We start from the raw sequence: 14,404 nt of genomic DNA on the forward strand, positions 1-14,404 counted from the left end.
ACAGGGAGCAGGAGCAGAGAAAATACGTACCTGCTGGGAAGTCACTGTCCTGAGCCTCATTTGCACCATCTGAAAAAGCAAAGGAATATGACGAGTCAACCAAGTCAGCGCCCGAGGTCAACACAATGAAGGCTAAACTCGCAGCTCCTTCTTCTAAGGCAGGAACTTCTCCCAACGGCTCACAATATGCACCCCCCAGTCACGCCCCCCTTCCTGCCCCCGACCCAGCTGGTCCCTGCCCTTCTGCCTCCACAGGACTCACAGTCATCTGCGTCCATGTCTCTCCATTCCAAATCTGCAAGAAAGCACACACACATTGATTTTGTCAACACGCTAAGACCTCTCTTCCTAAAGTCTCAAGTTTACTTTTAGTGTGGGGACTGGCTTCAGTTCTTCCTACAAAAATTTGTTTTCCAAACCCAAACACAACACAGAGTAGCGACAGCTACATGCAGGACAGCAATTTTCTCCAGAACATACTCCTGTAAGAATTTACTGAAGTTTCTGAAAATAAGATATAAATAAGTTCATGACACTTACGTTGATTAATCTTGGATTTTAGAAACTATTTAAAACATAAGTCAATGTAAATTCCTTGGTTCAGTTTCAAAATTGAAACATAATTTTTACTTTTTTAAAAAATTACTTATTTATTTATTTGAGGGCAGAGAGCTAGCGAGCACAGGGAGGCACAGAGGGAGGGGGACAAGCAAGACTCTGTGCTGAGCGTGGGGCCCAACATGGGTTTCGATTCCAGGACCCTGAGATCATGACCTAAGCCGACACAAAGAGTTGGATGCTCGGCTGACCAAGCCACCCAGCTGCCCCATTGTGCACTTTTATATTGTTCTGACTTCTGATCCAAGTAAAACTATCATCTAATCCAAAATGAAAATTACATTTTTAAAGCTTATGAATCGAGAAAAGATTCTGATATTTTCAGATTAATTCCTCTCATGATTTCCATATAGTCAGGCAGATAAACAGATGTTTCAAACAGTCTCCTTTGACAGGGTCTCTGGAGACCAATATGAGGAACAAGGGAGAGAAACAAGAAATCACAAGAGATGATTCACACACATTAAACTGCAACATCGAGCAATAAAAGATTATTTTATCTAAAGTGGAGAAAAGACATCAGAAGAATTTTTTCAAGGAATTCAAAATGCCCTCCAAGAAAATACAGCAGTTAAAGGAGGGGACAAGACAGGGAGAAAAGCCCAGAACGGGCTGCAGGGAACCCTGAGAGCAGCTGTGAGCAGGGGTCAGGGAGTAAACCTCAGACCCACAGAGGTCGAGGCCTGGCCTCGTTAGGGATGGGACACAGCCCTGATGGGACCGGACAGATTACAGATAATGGCAAGGAGGCCCGTGGCCAGAGGTTCCGCCTCTTGAACTGCAGGAACCACCTAGGGGCAGGAGAGCATCGTGGTCCATGGGCAGAGACGGCTGGGAGCCTGGGTTGGCACCGGTGGGCAGCAGAGGACACAGCAGGATTTCAGGTGGGGACACAGTAGAAGCGTCCTCACCAGTACATGCTCTTGGTCTCGCTCCACGTGACAGTGGCCATGCAGCGGGGGTGAGTGGTGGGGGGACTGTGGCTTGCCCCTGCAGGTGCCCACTGCCCATGCAAACACCTCCAGAGAAATGTTCGTTCAGGTACTTTGCCCATTTGTAAATCACATCGGTTTCGTGGCGGGCTTTCAGGAGCTCTCCGGATACTCTGGATATTAATCCCTCGTCAGACACATGGTTGGCAAACACTGTGTCCCATTCTGCAGGTGCCCTTTCTGTGCCATGGAGAGTGTTCTCCGTGGCCAAAATGTTTACCTTTCCACATGGTCCCATTTGTCCCATTCTGTTCTTGTGGACTTCTCTGAGGCATCACCTCCCGGAAGTCGCCGCGTGTCCAAATGCATGAAGCTTCTGTCCGGTGTGTTCTTCCAAGTGTTTTGTTGTTTCAGGGCTTACATTTACGATGACTCTGATCCGTTTTTGCCTTAACTCTTGTCCATAGTGTTGGGTAAGGGTTTGACTTCAATATTTCACATGTGAACATCCAGCTTTCCCAACACTATGTGCTGAAAAAACTGTCCTGTACCTGGTGAGTGTTCCTGGCGCTCTGGTCCAAAATCACTTGACCACACACCTGAGGGTCCGTTTCTGGACTATTTCACAGGTCTGGATGCATGCCTGGATGCCAGCACCACACTGTTTTGACCACTGTCGCTCTGCAGTAGGCTTTGACGGCAGGAGCGGTAAGTCCTCTGGTTCAGTACGTGTTGCCGAAGCAAGCATGAGTTCCGGTTCGTTTCTCCTTCCTCAAGACTGTCTTGGCTCTTCACCGGCCCTTAAGATTCCATGTGAAGGATGGGCTTTTCCTTTTCTGCAAAATGTCACTGGCTTGTTGACAGGCACTGCAATCAGTCTGCACATCACGTTGGGTGTCACTGACATGGGACAGTTGGGTGTCCCATCCATGAACATGGGATGTGTTTCCACTTGCTTTTGTCTATTTTAATTTCTGGCAGCAACCTTCTGTACTTTCATTGTACGAGTCTTTCAGCTCCTTGATTAATTCCTAAGTGTTTTATTCTTTTTGATGCTACTGGAAGTGGGACGTTTTTTGTGATTTCCTCTTCAGTGTCTATAGAAATGTAACTGATTTTTGTGTGTTGGCTTTGTATCCTCCCTTGGCTGAATTTAATTATTAGCTTTAACAGATTTTTGTGAAATCTTTGGGACTTTCTACACAAGATGACATCACCTGCCAACAGAGATCATTTCAACTCTTCCTTTCTGGTTCAGATGACTTTTATTGATTCTTCTTCCCCAGCTGCTCTGCCTGGGGCTTCCTGTACGAGGCTGGATGGGAGCAGTGATGGCGGCCTCCCTCTCTCATTCCTGATCTTAGAGGAAAAGCTCAGTCTCACACTGCTGGGGGTTGTCCATGTGTGGTTTTATCATGTGGAGGTGGTTTCCATCTACTCCTAGTTGGTACCTACTTGGTAGAGCATTTTTTTTTTTAATCAAAATAAGGGGGTAGGGAATTTGATCAAATGCTTTTTCTGTGTCAACTGAGATCATCATTTATCTTCCCCTTCATCTCGTTGACACCACTGAGGAGTTTTGCATCAATGGTCCTAAAGGATGTTGGTCTATAGTTTCCTTTCCTTCATCCAACTTTGGTTATCGGGGTTGTACTAGCGTCAAGAGTGAGTTAGGAAGTTTTCCCTCCCTTCAGTTGTTGAAGAAGTGTGAGAAGCAGAAACATTTGTCGAATTCACCAGTGAAGTCTTCAGGACCAGGGTTCCTCCTTGTCAGGAAATGCTTTATCACAGATTCAGTCTCCTTACTAGTTACGGATTTACTCAGACTGCTCATTTCTATGTGATTGAGTCTTGGTAGGTTTTATGTTCCTGGGGATTTGTCCTTTCCATCCGGCTAAGCAATATTTTGGCATACAATTACTCACAGTACTCTATTATGATCCCTCTTACTTCTGTAGAATTGGTAGTAATGTCCCATGTCCACATCCAATTTTAGTGATTTGAGTACTCTCTCCTTTTTTGTCAACATAGCTAAAAGTGTGTCAGTGTTGTTGATCTTGTCCAATAACCCACTTCTGGTTTCGTTGATGTTCTGTACTGCTTTTCTACTCTGTCTCATTGATCTCTGCTCTAAACTTTATTATTTCCTCTGTTTGCCAGCTGTGGGTTTCATTTGTTCTTCTTCTAGTTCCTTAAGTTGTAAAATTGTGTTGTTGTTCTCATTTGTCTCTAATTATTTAAACTCCCTTGAGATTTCCTCTTTGATATACTAGTTAGAAATCTGTGTTTAGTGTCCACGATTTAAAAACATTTTTCGTTTTATGCTATTGATTTCTAATTACTTCCCACTGTGCTCACTATGTCTGACATCTGTCTCCTGACATCTATGCAGACTTCATCTGTGGACCTGGTGGATCCACGCTGGAAAGTGTCCTATGTACACTTGAGAAGAACGCGCGTGCCCGGGTGAAGCGCTGTGTCTGTTCGATGAGGGTGGGTTACTGTGTTGTTTCAATCCTCTGTTCCTTTCTCGTCTTCCAACTGGTTGTTCTGCCATTATTGTGAGTAGGTATTAAGGTTCCCAACTAAAGCTGTAGAGCTATTACTCCCTTCAATTCTATCACTTTTTGCTTCAAATATTTTGATGGTCTGTCACTGGATGTGCAAATGTTTAATTATATCTTCATGCTGTACTGAGACCTCTATTAATACACAAAATCCTTGGCTGTCTTGAAAACGTCTTTATGTGCACTCCATTCTGTCTGGTATTAGTACAGCCGCTCTCTACTACCCAAGGGTTACTATCTGCATGGAGGGACCTTTCTCCATCCTCCCACTCTCAACCCGTTTGTATCTTCAGCTCTCAAGTGAGTCTCCATAGACAGCACATAGTGGGATCCGTTCTGCCCATCTCTGTCTTTGCCCTGGAGACAGCAATCCCTTTCCATTTGAAGTAATCGCTGATAAGGAGGCATTACTCTGTCATTGAGCTATTGGTTTTCCTATGCCCTGTTTACATGCAAAACTCTGTCCCCTGACATTCTGTCGCCACCTCTTTGGGTGCTGACATCACAAATCACAGCTTCATACACTGACTGCCCAGAACATAAGCTAACAATTCTGTCAAAGGCATTAGTCTCAGAAGTTAGAGAAAACAAGATCTGGAGTTACAAACCAAAGTTGCAATGATACTAGATCTACATTTTTTAATTTTTCTTTAAATGAATTAGTCTTTTCAATCATTAAGAAATCAGGAAGCACAGTTATGAGCCATCATTAAAATTGTTAAATTAACTATTAAAACTGCCAGGAATTTCCCCTTACTGAGATCTTTGCTTCTTGAAACGGCTTCAAGTCCTTCTCTAGGACCCTTTCCTTCTGCCCTCGGGTCTCACTGGAGCACCTCCTGCAGGTGCACGGGTCTCCCTCAGGTCTTGCTGGAGCACCTCCTGCGGGTACATGGGTCTCCCTCAGCTTTTGTTCCCCTGGGAATGTTTGTTTCTCCCTCATTCTGGAAGGACATATTTGCTGGATATAGGATTCTTAACTCACAATTTCTTCTTTGGTTTAGCACTTTAAATATATCTGGCTGTCTGCGGCCTCCGAAGTTTCTGACTGAGAAATCGAGAATTGATCTCAGAGGACCGTGGTTGTGGATGACCTGCTGCTCCGCTGCTTTCTAGACTCATGCTTTGTCCTCTGAAGATGAGCTTCGACACGTCTCCGTGCAGGTCTCTTCAAATTCATCCTACTTGGGGTCTGCTGAGCTTCCTGCACTTTGTACTCATCTCTGTGTAAGTTCTCAGCTGGGGGGGCGGGGGTGCCCAGATGGTTCAGTGTTAAGCATCTGCCTTCGGTTCAGGTCATGGTCCCAGGGTCCTGGGATCCAGCCCCGCATCGGGCTCCCCGCTTCACCCTCTGCCACGCCCCCTGCTTGTGCTCCCTATGTCTGTCAGATAAATAAAATCTTTTTTAAAAAAAAGTTGTTGTTCTCAGACAATATTTCTTCAATTTTCTCTTGCCCCTTCCTGTCTCTCTCTTCTCCCTCTGGGACGCCCACAACAAGCACCTACTGATGGCATCCGACGGGCTCGAGGCTCTGTTCGCTTTTCTTCAATCTTTCCTCTCTCTGGTCCCCAGCCTCCAGACGCCCCATTTTCCTGTCTTTAAGGTCACTGATTCCTTCCCCCACCGCCTCTTTCTGCCTCCAAACCCCACGAGTGAGGTTTTCATTCTGGCTACTGTACCTTTCCTTCGGTCTCTCGGGCTTTCCAGCTCTTTACCGATGCTACAGTTTTGTTCATACGTTGCATTCTTATCTTCCTGCACACCTTCCTCTAGATGCGCCACATCTTCAGGATTGTCGTAAAGTCTTCGTCTGATACGTCTGCCGCTGCATCTCTTCAGAGACAGCCATGGATCAGTTACGCTCCCTCCCTGAGCGGGCCAGACTTCCCTATCCCGTGCTTCTCCTGGGATTCCGCTGCTGCACACTGAACATCTGAATCTAATAGTGTGGTAACTCTGGAAACCAGGTTCCTCCCACCTCTCCCAGGGCTTACTGCTTTTTGTTATTGTCTTTGTCTGCGGGATCATCAGAGGCGATCTCTGTGCCCGGGATCAAACGGAGGTGTACAAGTTAGGTCCTCCGAGGTCTTTTCTGAGACTTTCTTTGGGAACACACAGTCACAGAGCAAAAAGTTCACGGAAGGCAGGATGCTGGCCTGGAAATGCCCTGGAAGTCACTTCAGCTGGAGAGGGAGGGGCTGGCAACCATGAGGCCCTCTGCGTCTGCACCTCCGTGACCAGAAGCGGCACAGCAGAGCTCCTGGTACCCGGACAGGGTTCTCTCTGCCCACTCTGGCTCATTCCCACCTGCCGTGTGTGCAAGGCTGCCTGCTGCTCGTCCAGGAATGGGAGACCGGGCGCTGATACCATGCTGAAAGATAAAGTCGACTGAATTAGCTGGAAACTTATTCTCCACGGTTTCCCCTGCAAGCTGCAGAGCTCCAACCGATTCCAAAGGCACAGCACAGTTCATGGAACCTTCCGGCCGGGGCAACTGTCCAGCTTGGGAGCCAGGGTCCTGGTGCTTCCCATTCTGCCATCTCCCCAGAATCCTCATCGTAGCTTTCTAAAACCTCCTTTCAAGAATGAGCTACGGGATGCCTGGGTGGCTCAGTGGGTTAAGCTTCTGCCTTCAGCTCGGGTTATGATCTCAGGATCCTGGGATGGAGCCTCACTTCGGGCTCTCTGCTCAGCAGGGACCCTGCTTCCCCCCATCTCTGTCTCTGCCTGTCTCTCTGCCTATTTGGGATCTCTGTCTGTCAAATAAATGAATAGGATATTTAAAAAAAAAAAAAAGAAAGAAAGAAAGAATGAGCTATGAGGTAACTGGCATTCTCAGACTTGAGAGAAGGTAATACACTCCGTAGGACGACTGTACACAGCACAACTCATCTACGCTTTCCGGAAACGCGAGCTTCTCCTCGGCAGAGGCAGGTGAAGAGAGGCCTCCTGGGGGATGACATGCTCGGCTTCCTTGTCCAGGTGCTGCTCCAAACAGGTCCATTCCTGCTTGTGAAATGCATCAAGCTACACGCTGGTAAGATGGGCACTTTTCCGCTCGCCTATCAAGCGTCAGTATAACTTTTCTTTTTGAAAGGTTTGCTTTCAGTCTTACTAACAAAACACGCCACAGAGGAAGTCACCTACCTCAAGAAGAAAATTTTTAAAAAATAATTATGGGTGGGCGCCTGGGTGGCTCAATGGGTTAAGCATCTGCCTTTGGCTCAGGTCATGATCCCAGGGTCCTGGGATCCAGCCCCACGTCGGGCTCTCTGCTCAGCGGGGAGCCTGCTTCCCCCTCTCTCTCTGCCTGCCTCTCTGCCTACTTGTGATCTTTCTCTATGTGTCTAATAAATAAATAAACTCTTAAAAAAATAATAACAATTATGGGAGGCTTCTTCACTGGAGACATAATGAAGATGAACCTGGGGAAGCACCAGAGTGTGTCGAGCCTCAGTTTCCCCAAGTAGAACGAAGGACCCCAATAACTAACCCCACAGCAGCATCCAGGGAGGCAACCGTGTCCCCTAAGGCCACACAAGCTGTCCCCCCCAGTCTCCCTAGAGCAACACTCTCACTCCCACAGAACTGCCTGTGAGAAAGGACACATTCTCTGATGCGCTGGCCAATGAGCACAGTGTGCCTCGTTCCTCAGCAGCGGAAATATGGCGATTGTGGCTCCGCAGTGCAATGGTTAGCACTGCTCAAATTTGCACCGTATGCCCAGTGGCTACTATACTACACATCCTGAGACACTGCAGGGCTTTAGCCAATTACTGCCACTGGACCCCAATTTTGCTGTGAGGCTTGCCCTAGCCATTAATCTCCCCAGCGCCCACATTCTAGAACGTTAAGTTCCAGGAAGATGAGGCATCGGGGCCACTTTGCTCACCATTGTTTACTATACTCATAGCACCTACTACAACGCCTGCTCATTAACTGTTCAGTAAATATTTGTTTAAGTGAATAAAATAAAACAAAATTTGGTTAATCCAAACACCTTTGCCTATTTTTGTGGACTGTCTTTGCAAGACACTATTAAATCCAATAGGACTTACTTATTTTCCAAAGTGCCGAATTAATGATAAATCCAAAACGAGTTTCTAAGAGGAAAGATGTGTGAAGTGTGGCCAGAACACGTTAAAGCTGAAGTCATGAGGGGCAGCCACAGACCCGGCCCCCAGGTGCACGGAGACTGAGCCCCCACGAACCATGGGCAGGAAGAGCACACGCCCCAGCCTGCCCGGGACAGGCCCAGTTCACAGCCTTTGTCCCAAGCCAACACTCAGGAGTGCCCAGGTCAGAAACTAGACAGTCGCCCTAAGCCAGACCCGAGGTGGCAGTTGTGACATGCTCGGATTGGGACGATATGTCCCTGGTAAACTGTGGGATAATCACCAGTGTGAAATGAATCCTCTTAGGAAAAACCACAGCCTTCAGTCCTGTATGTCTGTGGCGTGTGCTCCCCTACCCCGGGCGTTCTGGAACCCAGAACCCGCCCTAGAGCTGCAGGATGGGCAGCAGCCCCACGCTACCTGCGATGGCCACTGCTGTTCGTCTCTCAGATGCTTTTATTTCTGGGGCCACTTCTCCCAAATCTGCACGTCTGAAACAATTGCAAAAGAAAGTTGTAATTAAAATAATGAAGTAATGCTACAAGTTGAATCTACCTATTAAGTTAGCTGCATATCAGAATCTCTTGGAGAGCTTTAAAAACTACAAATCCTGGCTACACCCCAGACCACCGAAACCACAATGGGGGGGGGCAGGCCTGGGCATAAAAAACGTCTCCGAGGAGCACCCCGAGCATTCCCATGTGCAGCCGCCACTGAGAAGCGCCAATCTGGACAGACCGGCACCCGCCGCCCCTGCAGGCCTGGGCACAACTCGCCGTTCAAAAAGATATAAAAATATACATACCCTTTGACCAGTAATTCCACTTCTACCCTAAGGAAATAATTAAGATTTAGTTACAAAGGTGTTGATGTCAGCTTTACACATAATAGCGAAAAACTGGGTGCCTTTTAAAATCAAAGCCCAATTACGGAGAAGTACGACAGAGTCTCGGCCTGCAGCCGTTAGAAAACAGCGTATCGATTTCATTTTGTGGACAGAAAGATGCTGGATGACGTTATGGAATGCTGTTAATGGCATGTATATGAGTGGGAAGAAGTACATGAGTATTTACAGTGAGAAAATGTACAGTATGATGACGTTTTAATGAAATTGCGTGTATTTATGTATTCGTCTATAGGTTTTTAAGGAGATCTAGAAGGATGGCTCATCAAAAGTTAATAGTGTGGGCAGGGAGGGGCGATCCTGAATTCTTTTAAGCAGATTTGGTAAATGTAGTCCATTTAAGAATAAACTATTTTAGGTTTATTATAGGAATGAGTAAACGTGTTGATCTTATCAGGAGCCACACATCACTGTTGAAGAAGGACCTACGAATGTGGGAAGAAGGTGGGGCACCCAGGGGCTCACGCGGTAAAGCATCGGACTTTAGTTCAAGTCACGATCCCAGGGTCCTGGGAGAGAGTCCTGCAGCATAGGGCTCCCTGCTGACCGGGAAGCCTGCTTCTCCCTCTCCCACTCCCCTCCACTGCTTGCGCTCTTTCTGTCTCTCTGTCTCTTTTAAAATCTTTAAAAACAGCAAAACAAATATGGAAAGAAGTAAGAGGGGACTCCCAGGGCCAAGCTGGAACCAGAGGCGCAGCGTGAACACACGACTTCTACACACGTGCTAGTGTACAAGCCCATGCGTGTGCACACTGGCGTCTACACGCATGCCTTCCAGCTCCGCCCACTGAATGGGCCAAAAACCAAAGACACTACAGAGGAGCAACGAGCACACCAAGCGCCCTTTAACACCTTGCACACTAAGAGACACCAGGTCTCCTTGGAGAAATGGCAGGTGCCAGACCTGGGGCAGGGAGAGAGTAAGAGGGGTCTGAGCATCTGATTTTAGAACAGAAGGAAGTGCTCGGGGCGCCTGGGGGCTCAGCAAGTAAAGCCTCTGCATTTGCCTCAGGTCCTGATCTCAGGGTCCTGGGATCAAGCCCGGCACTGGGCTCTCTGCTCAGCGGGGAGCCTGCTTCTCCCTCTCCCTCTGCCTCTCTGCCTACTTGTGATCTTTCCTTCTCTGTCAAATAAATAAATAAAATCTTTAAAGAAAAATAAAGAAAAGAAGGAAGTGCTCCAAAAAAAAAGCTAGGGCATGCCTAGGAACACAGGAGCTGGCAAGTCCAGGGCCATCGGGCTCAGACACAATAAATACAGCAGTTAGTGAGAACCCGCCGAGAGACAGGAACAAGGGAGTCCACAAGGGTGATAAATAGGCAAGCTGGGGGTGGGGGCAGGGGGCTTATGACCATGTGACGTGTGGCAGCGCCGCCGCAGGACCGCGTCATTCTGCAACCCTTCCAACCTCAGTGGAGGTCGGCTCAAGCCAGAAACGCCAACAAACGCCAACTCTGAGAAGACAGTGTGGACCGGAAGCAAGGTGCTGCCTGGTTCCAACACGGCCCCTCGTGGAAGCTCCTCCGGTGCCGGGAGAAGAGCCCTAGCAATGGTAACGCAGGCCCTTGGGGAGCCGGATCAGGGACGGGTGACGCAGATGGCCACTGTATGACCCAGCTGCCCCGCCTGGAGAGCGGACACAGCGTCCCCCGGCCCTGCTCTGACCACGGGGGCAAATCCAACATGGAAAGTTACACATGATCCCCAAGGACAAATGTCACCAAGGAGCAGCCAAGGATGGGGGAGATGCTCCGGACTCCGCATCTGAGGGTGCCGCCGTCCCCAAGCCCACACTGGGTCCCCCAATGCAAGGGGGGTCCAGGGATAGAACTGAGGCACAGGTGCTGTGGGCGCCGCCGTCGGGGCAGGAGGACACGGATGGGTGTGGGCCACTCACGCACACACATACCCTCTACTGGTTTAGAGAATCGTGACGCACGAGCGTGCGCCACAGAAACACAAACACTGCGAGGTGGGGGACAGGAACTGAGACTGTGAGTGACAGCACCAGCAAGATGCACTCTGCATAGGAAGCCTGTTGTTTTTAAAATTCAGCTCTAGGTGCCAATTATTTTCATAAAAATTGTAGAAGTGTAACAGTGGGCGGCAGGCACATGCGCTTATTCTATCCTATTTGCATTTCTTTATGCAGAAGGAAGCGTTGACTGATTAAGACCCAAAGAGCAACAAGAAGGATGCAGGGAGCAGGGTCTGGGTCAGAGAGAAACATGCAGGTGCCCCGAGAACACCAGGTTCTCCACGGCCTCTTGCACTGCGCAGACTCCGAACCCCATGCAAGGACCCGCATGGACACAGCGACCCAGCTCCCCTTTAATTCTGCAGCAAAACATAAGAAATCCACCCTCCTGGGGGGAAACCCCAGAACCCCCGCTGGCTCTTCCAGCATGTTCTCTGGGTGCCTCGTCCTCCGCCCACCGCGGTCCCTGTGCTCGGGCTTTCAGCCCCTGTCCAGTGCACAGCACTAAGCAGCACTCAGACCCTGACGCTGATTAAAAAATGAGAAATACTCATCGCTTTTGCAGTAAGAAAAAAACCCTTAAAAAGAGACAACAGGACGACAGGTTAAAACTAGCCCCAGAGCAGAAGCTGCCCGGCCTGGCAGCCGCACACACATCACTAGCCACCCACACCCCAGCACATGGGCTCCCTGGACAGGAGCTGAAACCCAACCCACTGTTTCCCACGCAGGAGAGCACGCAGGTGACAGTGTCACAGGGACGGGCTGAACTTGCGCGAGCTCATCGATGTGCACACAGAATTCCGCCCGGCAGCAGCAAAGGCCAGGCACGATCGCGTCCCTGAGCTGTGAGCCCCGGGCAGGGCCCAGCCTGGCAGTGGACAGCAGAGGCCCAGCTTTGTCCTGTGCTGTCCGCTTGATGATGACTCCACCTGCTATGCTCGCACGGCCGGAACTGTGCCCAGACCCCAGTGTGGAAACCCTGGCCCCCGATATCTCGGATCTGAAGAGGGGGCCTGTGACATCGGGCCCTCATCCCCCTTTCTGGCACACAGCTCTTAAACGTGAGTTGTGCAAGTACCGAAGGACGGGGCACACTGCCCGGGGAGCCAACTGTGCTCTTGGCATTTTCAGTCCCACCTCCCCCCATGTCCGGGCATCAATCACCAGTCACTGGTGGCCAATGAGTCAAGAAAGCATGCCTGTGTCACAAAGCCCCCATGAGATCCCAGGGGGACAGGCCTCTGAAGCTTCGGGTTGGAGCACGCGAGAGCCGGTGAGTAGCGGGCTCTGAGAGGGCTCGGAGGCCCCCTGCCCCTTCCGACAGACTGGCCCCATGCACAGCTCCCCTTGGGCCATTCCCAAGCCACATCCTGTTAGAAGGGTCATCTGGTAACTAAAATATTTCCCTGAGTTCTGTGGGTCACGCCAGCAAATTCATGGAACCCAAGGAGGGGTCACGGGAACCTGTGATTTACAGCCGGTTGGCCCCACAGGCAGGTGGTGACCCAGACTCTTGCCACTAGAATGCTAGGCTGGAGCTGCTCACGGGACCCCCCCCCTCAGTCTGTCGCCGGCAGCCACAGCACGGCAGCATGTGTAGTGGGGGTGGGAGCCAGTGGGAGGGGGTCCTACAGGACTGACAGAGGCCTCAGGAGAACCCAAAGCTGCCCACACAGCCATGGGGGTATCCAGGCTCCAGAACAGTGGGAAACCACCTCCTGTCTCTGAAGTAGCCTGGCCAGCGGGCCTATTGATGGCGCCCTGAGCAGATGAAGGTGAAACCCAAACAGTCCTTGTCCGACACCGCCCCACCAGACCCACACATGAGTCTTCTGGTTTCCTCCAGGCCCGTTACTTCTAAGACTCAGAGAGATTTTAGGGGACTTGCACTTGTAGCCAGTAATCACAAAACTCCTGACAATCAGACTGTCCACCAGCTCCCAGCCCAGCTCCCCAGCCTGCAGCCAAGCCTGGGGGGGCCAAGTGCGATCGCCAGAGCCCCGGACACAGCCCCGGGGACTTTCCGCAAAGCAGGCCTGCAGAACCACTACTATCATTAGTATCTTTTCTGATCCCCAAATAAGACAAATACAAAATACAGAAAAGTAGCAAGAAAATGCCTTTGCCATTTTGAAAATGACTCACAATGTTAACCAGTCCTCTCCCCATCTCGTCCAGTCACGTTGCTGTCACTCCTTCTGGCCACTGACTCTAGCCTCCGGCTTCCCCAAGGCCCTCCATCCCCTAGGCTGAAGGGAGCCCTGCAGAGGGGTCAGTCTTCTCGTGCGATGCGAGCACAGTGCGGAGCCAGACATGGAGCCCAGCTCAGTCCTGCCAGACTCTGGGGGCACAGAGACCCACCATGATGCTGACCAGACCTGGGGGTCTCCGCACTCGGACAAGGGGTGACCCGCCCACAGCCCCGAGTGCCCCGAGCGTCTAGCGGCTCTTCCTCACTAAGTCAGTGAGCGCACGTTCCGGCCTGCGCCCTTCGAAGGCTCCCTTCGGGCCTGCAGGGGCAAGGGGGGCCCGGGCAACTCGGCGGCCTCACTGGCCATGTCTCCCGGGGGGCGCGGCCGGGCATCCTGTCCTCATCCATTCGCCCAGCAGCTCGGCCTGCGGGACTTTTCCACCTACACCTGGGGATTCCAATTCCAGGGACCTCGATGTTCCGGGCTCGGACCACAGAGACACCGGCCCCCGCAGAGCTCAGGGCCGCCGGACCAGAACAAACCATCCGACCCTCGTGAGCAGGGCTGATGCCCGGCGACAGACCCAGCTCCTTCAGCAGCTGGTGCTGAGGGCACAGAGAAAACCACCCCAGACAGGAGGATGCGGGACAAACAGGGCACTGGCCCTGACCGTCATGCAGCCGGGGACAGACGAGGAATTGCTCTGGGTAATAAAAGGTCTGACGGGATGTTTGCTGTTTGATGCTGACAGCTTCAAAGATCCACCACTTACCCTCCTGCCCCGCGCCTATGCCAGCCGACGAGAGAGCCTGGGGACCCCTCCTTCAGCACTGGCGGGACCCCCGTCCCATTACCACCCCGAAACAAGACAAGGCCTGCAGCCAAGTGCTCTGCCCAGAAAGCCTACCAGACGGTACTGACCTTTTTAAACCGGCCTGGTGTGTGCTGCGGGTTGAAACGTGACCCCTGAAAAGATATGTCCAAGTCCTAACCCCAGTACAGCGAACATAGTCTCGTTTGGAAATAGGGTCTTTGTAGATGTGATTAGTTAAATTAAGATCAGATGATGGTGGGCAGGCTGGGCCCGATCCAAC

General features: G+C 50.5%; 1 protein-coding gene across 8 annotated transcripts in view; it reads right to left on the reverse strand.

Annotated features, from left to right (window-relative positions):
• LOC116569413 (up-regulator of cell proliferation-like) overlaps window positions 1-14,404 on the reverse strand; it is a 56,774-nt gene that overhangs the window by 4,503 nt on the left and 37,867 nt on the right. For 5 of the 8 annotated variants that reach the window (XM_032305629.1, XM_032305627.1, XM_032305634.1 and 2 more), the window contains 4 exons: window positions 9,039-9,065; window positions 8,654-8,724; window positions 263-295; window positions 31-69 (listed from right to left, as the gene is read on the reverse strand). In XM_032305629.1, coding sequence (XP_032161520.1) covers window positions 31-69; window positions 263-295; window positions 8,654-8,724; window positions 9,039-9,065 — 170 coding nt within the window. Of the gene's footprint in view, window positions 1-30; window positions 70-262; window positions 296-5,869; window positions 6,776-8,653; window positions 8,725-9,038; window positions 9,066-14,404 lie in introns of those variants that run through there. The other 3 variants (XM_032305632.1, XM_032305631.1, XM_032305628.1) reach the window with 3 other exon arrangements.

Source organism: Mustela erminea, chromosome 11 (assembly GCF_009829155.1).
Source record: "Mustela erminea isolate mMusErm1 chromosome 11, mMusErm1.Pri, whole genome shotgun sequence".
In the NCBI taxonomy this organism is placed as follows: Eukaryota; Metazoa; Chordata; class Mammalia; order Carnivora; family Mustelidae; genus Mustela; species Mustela erminea.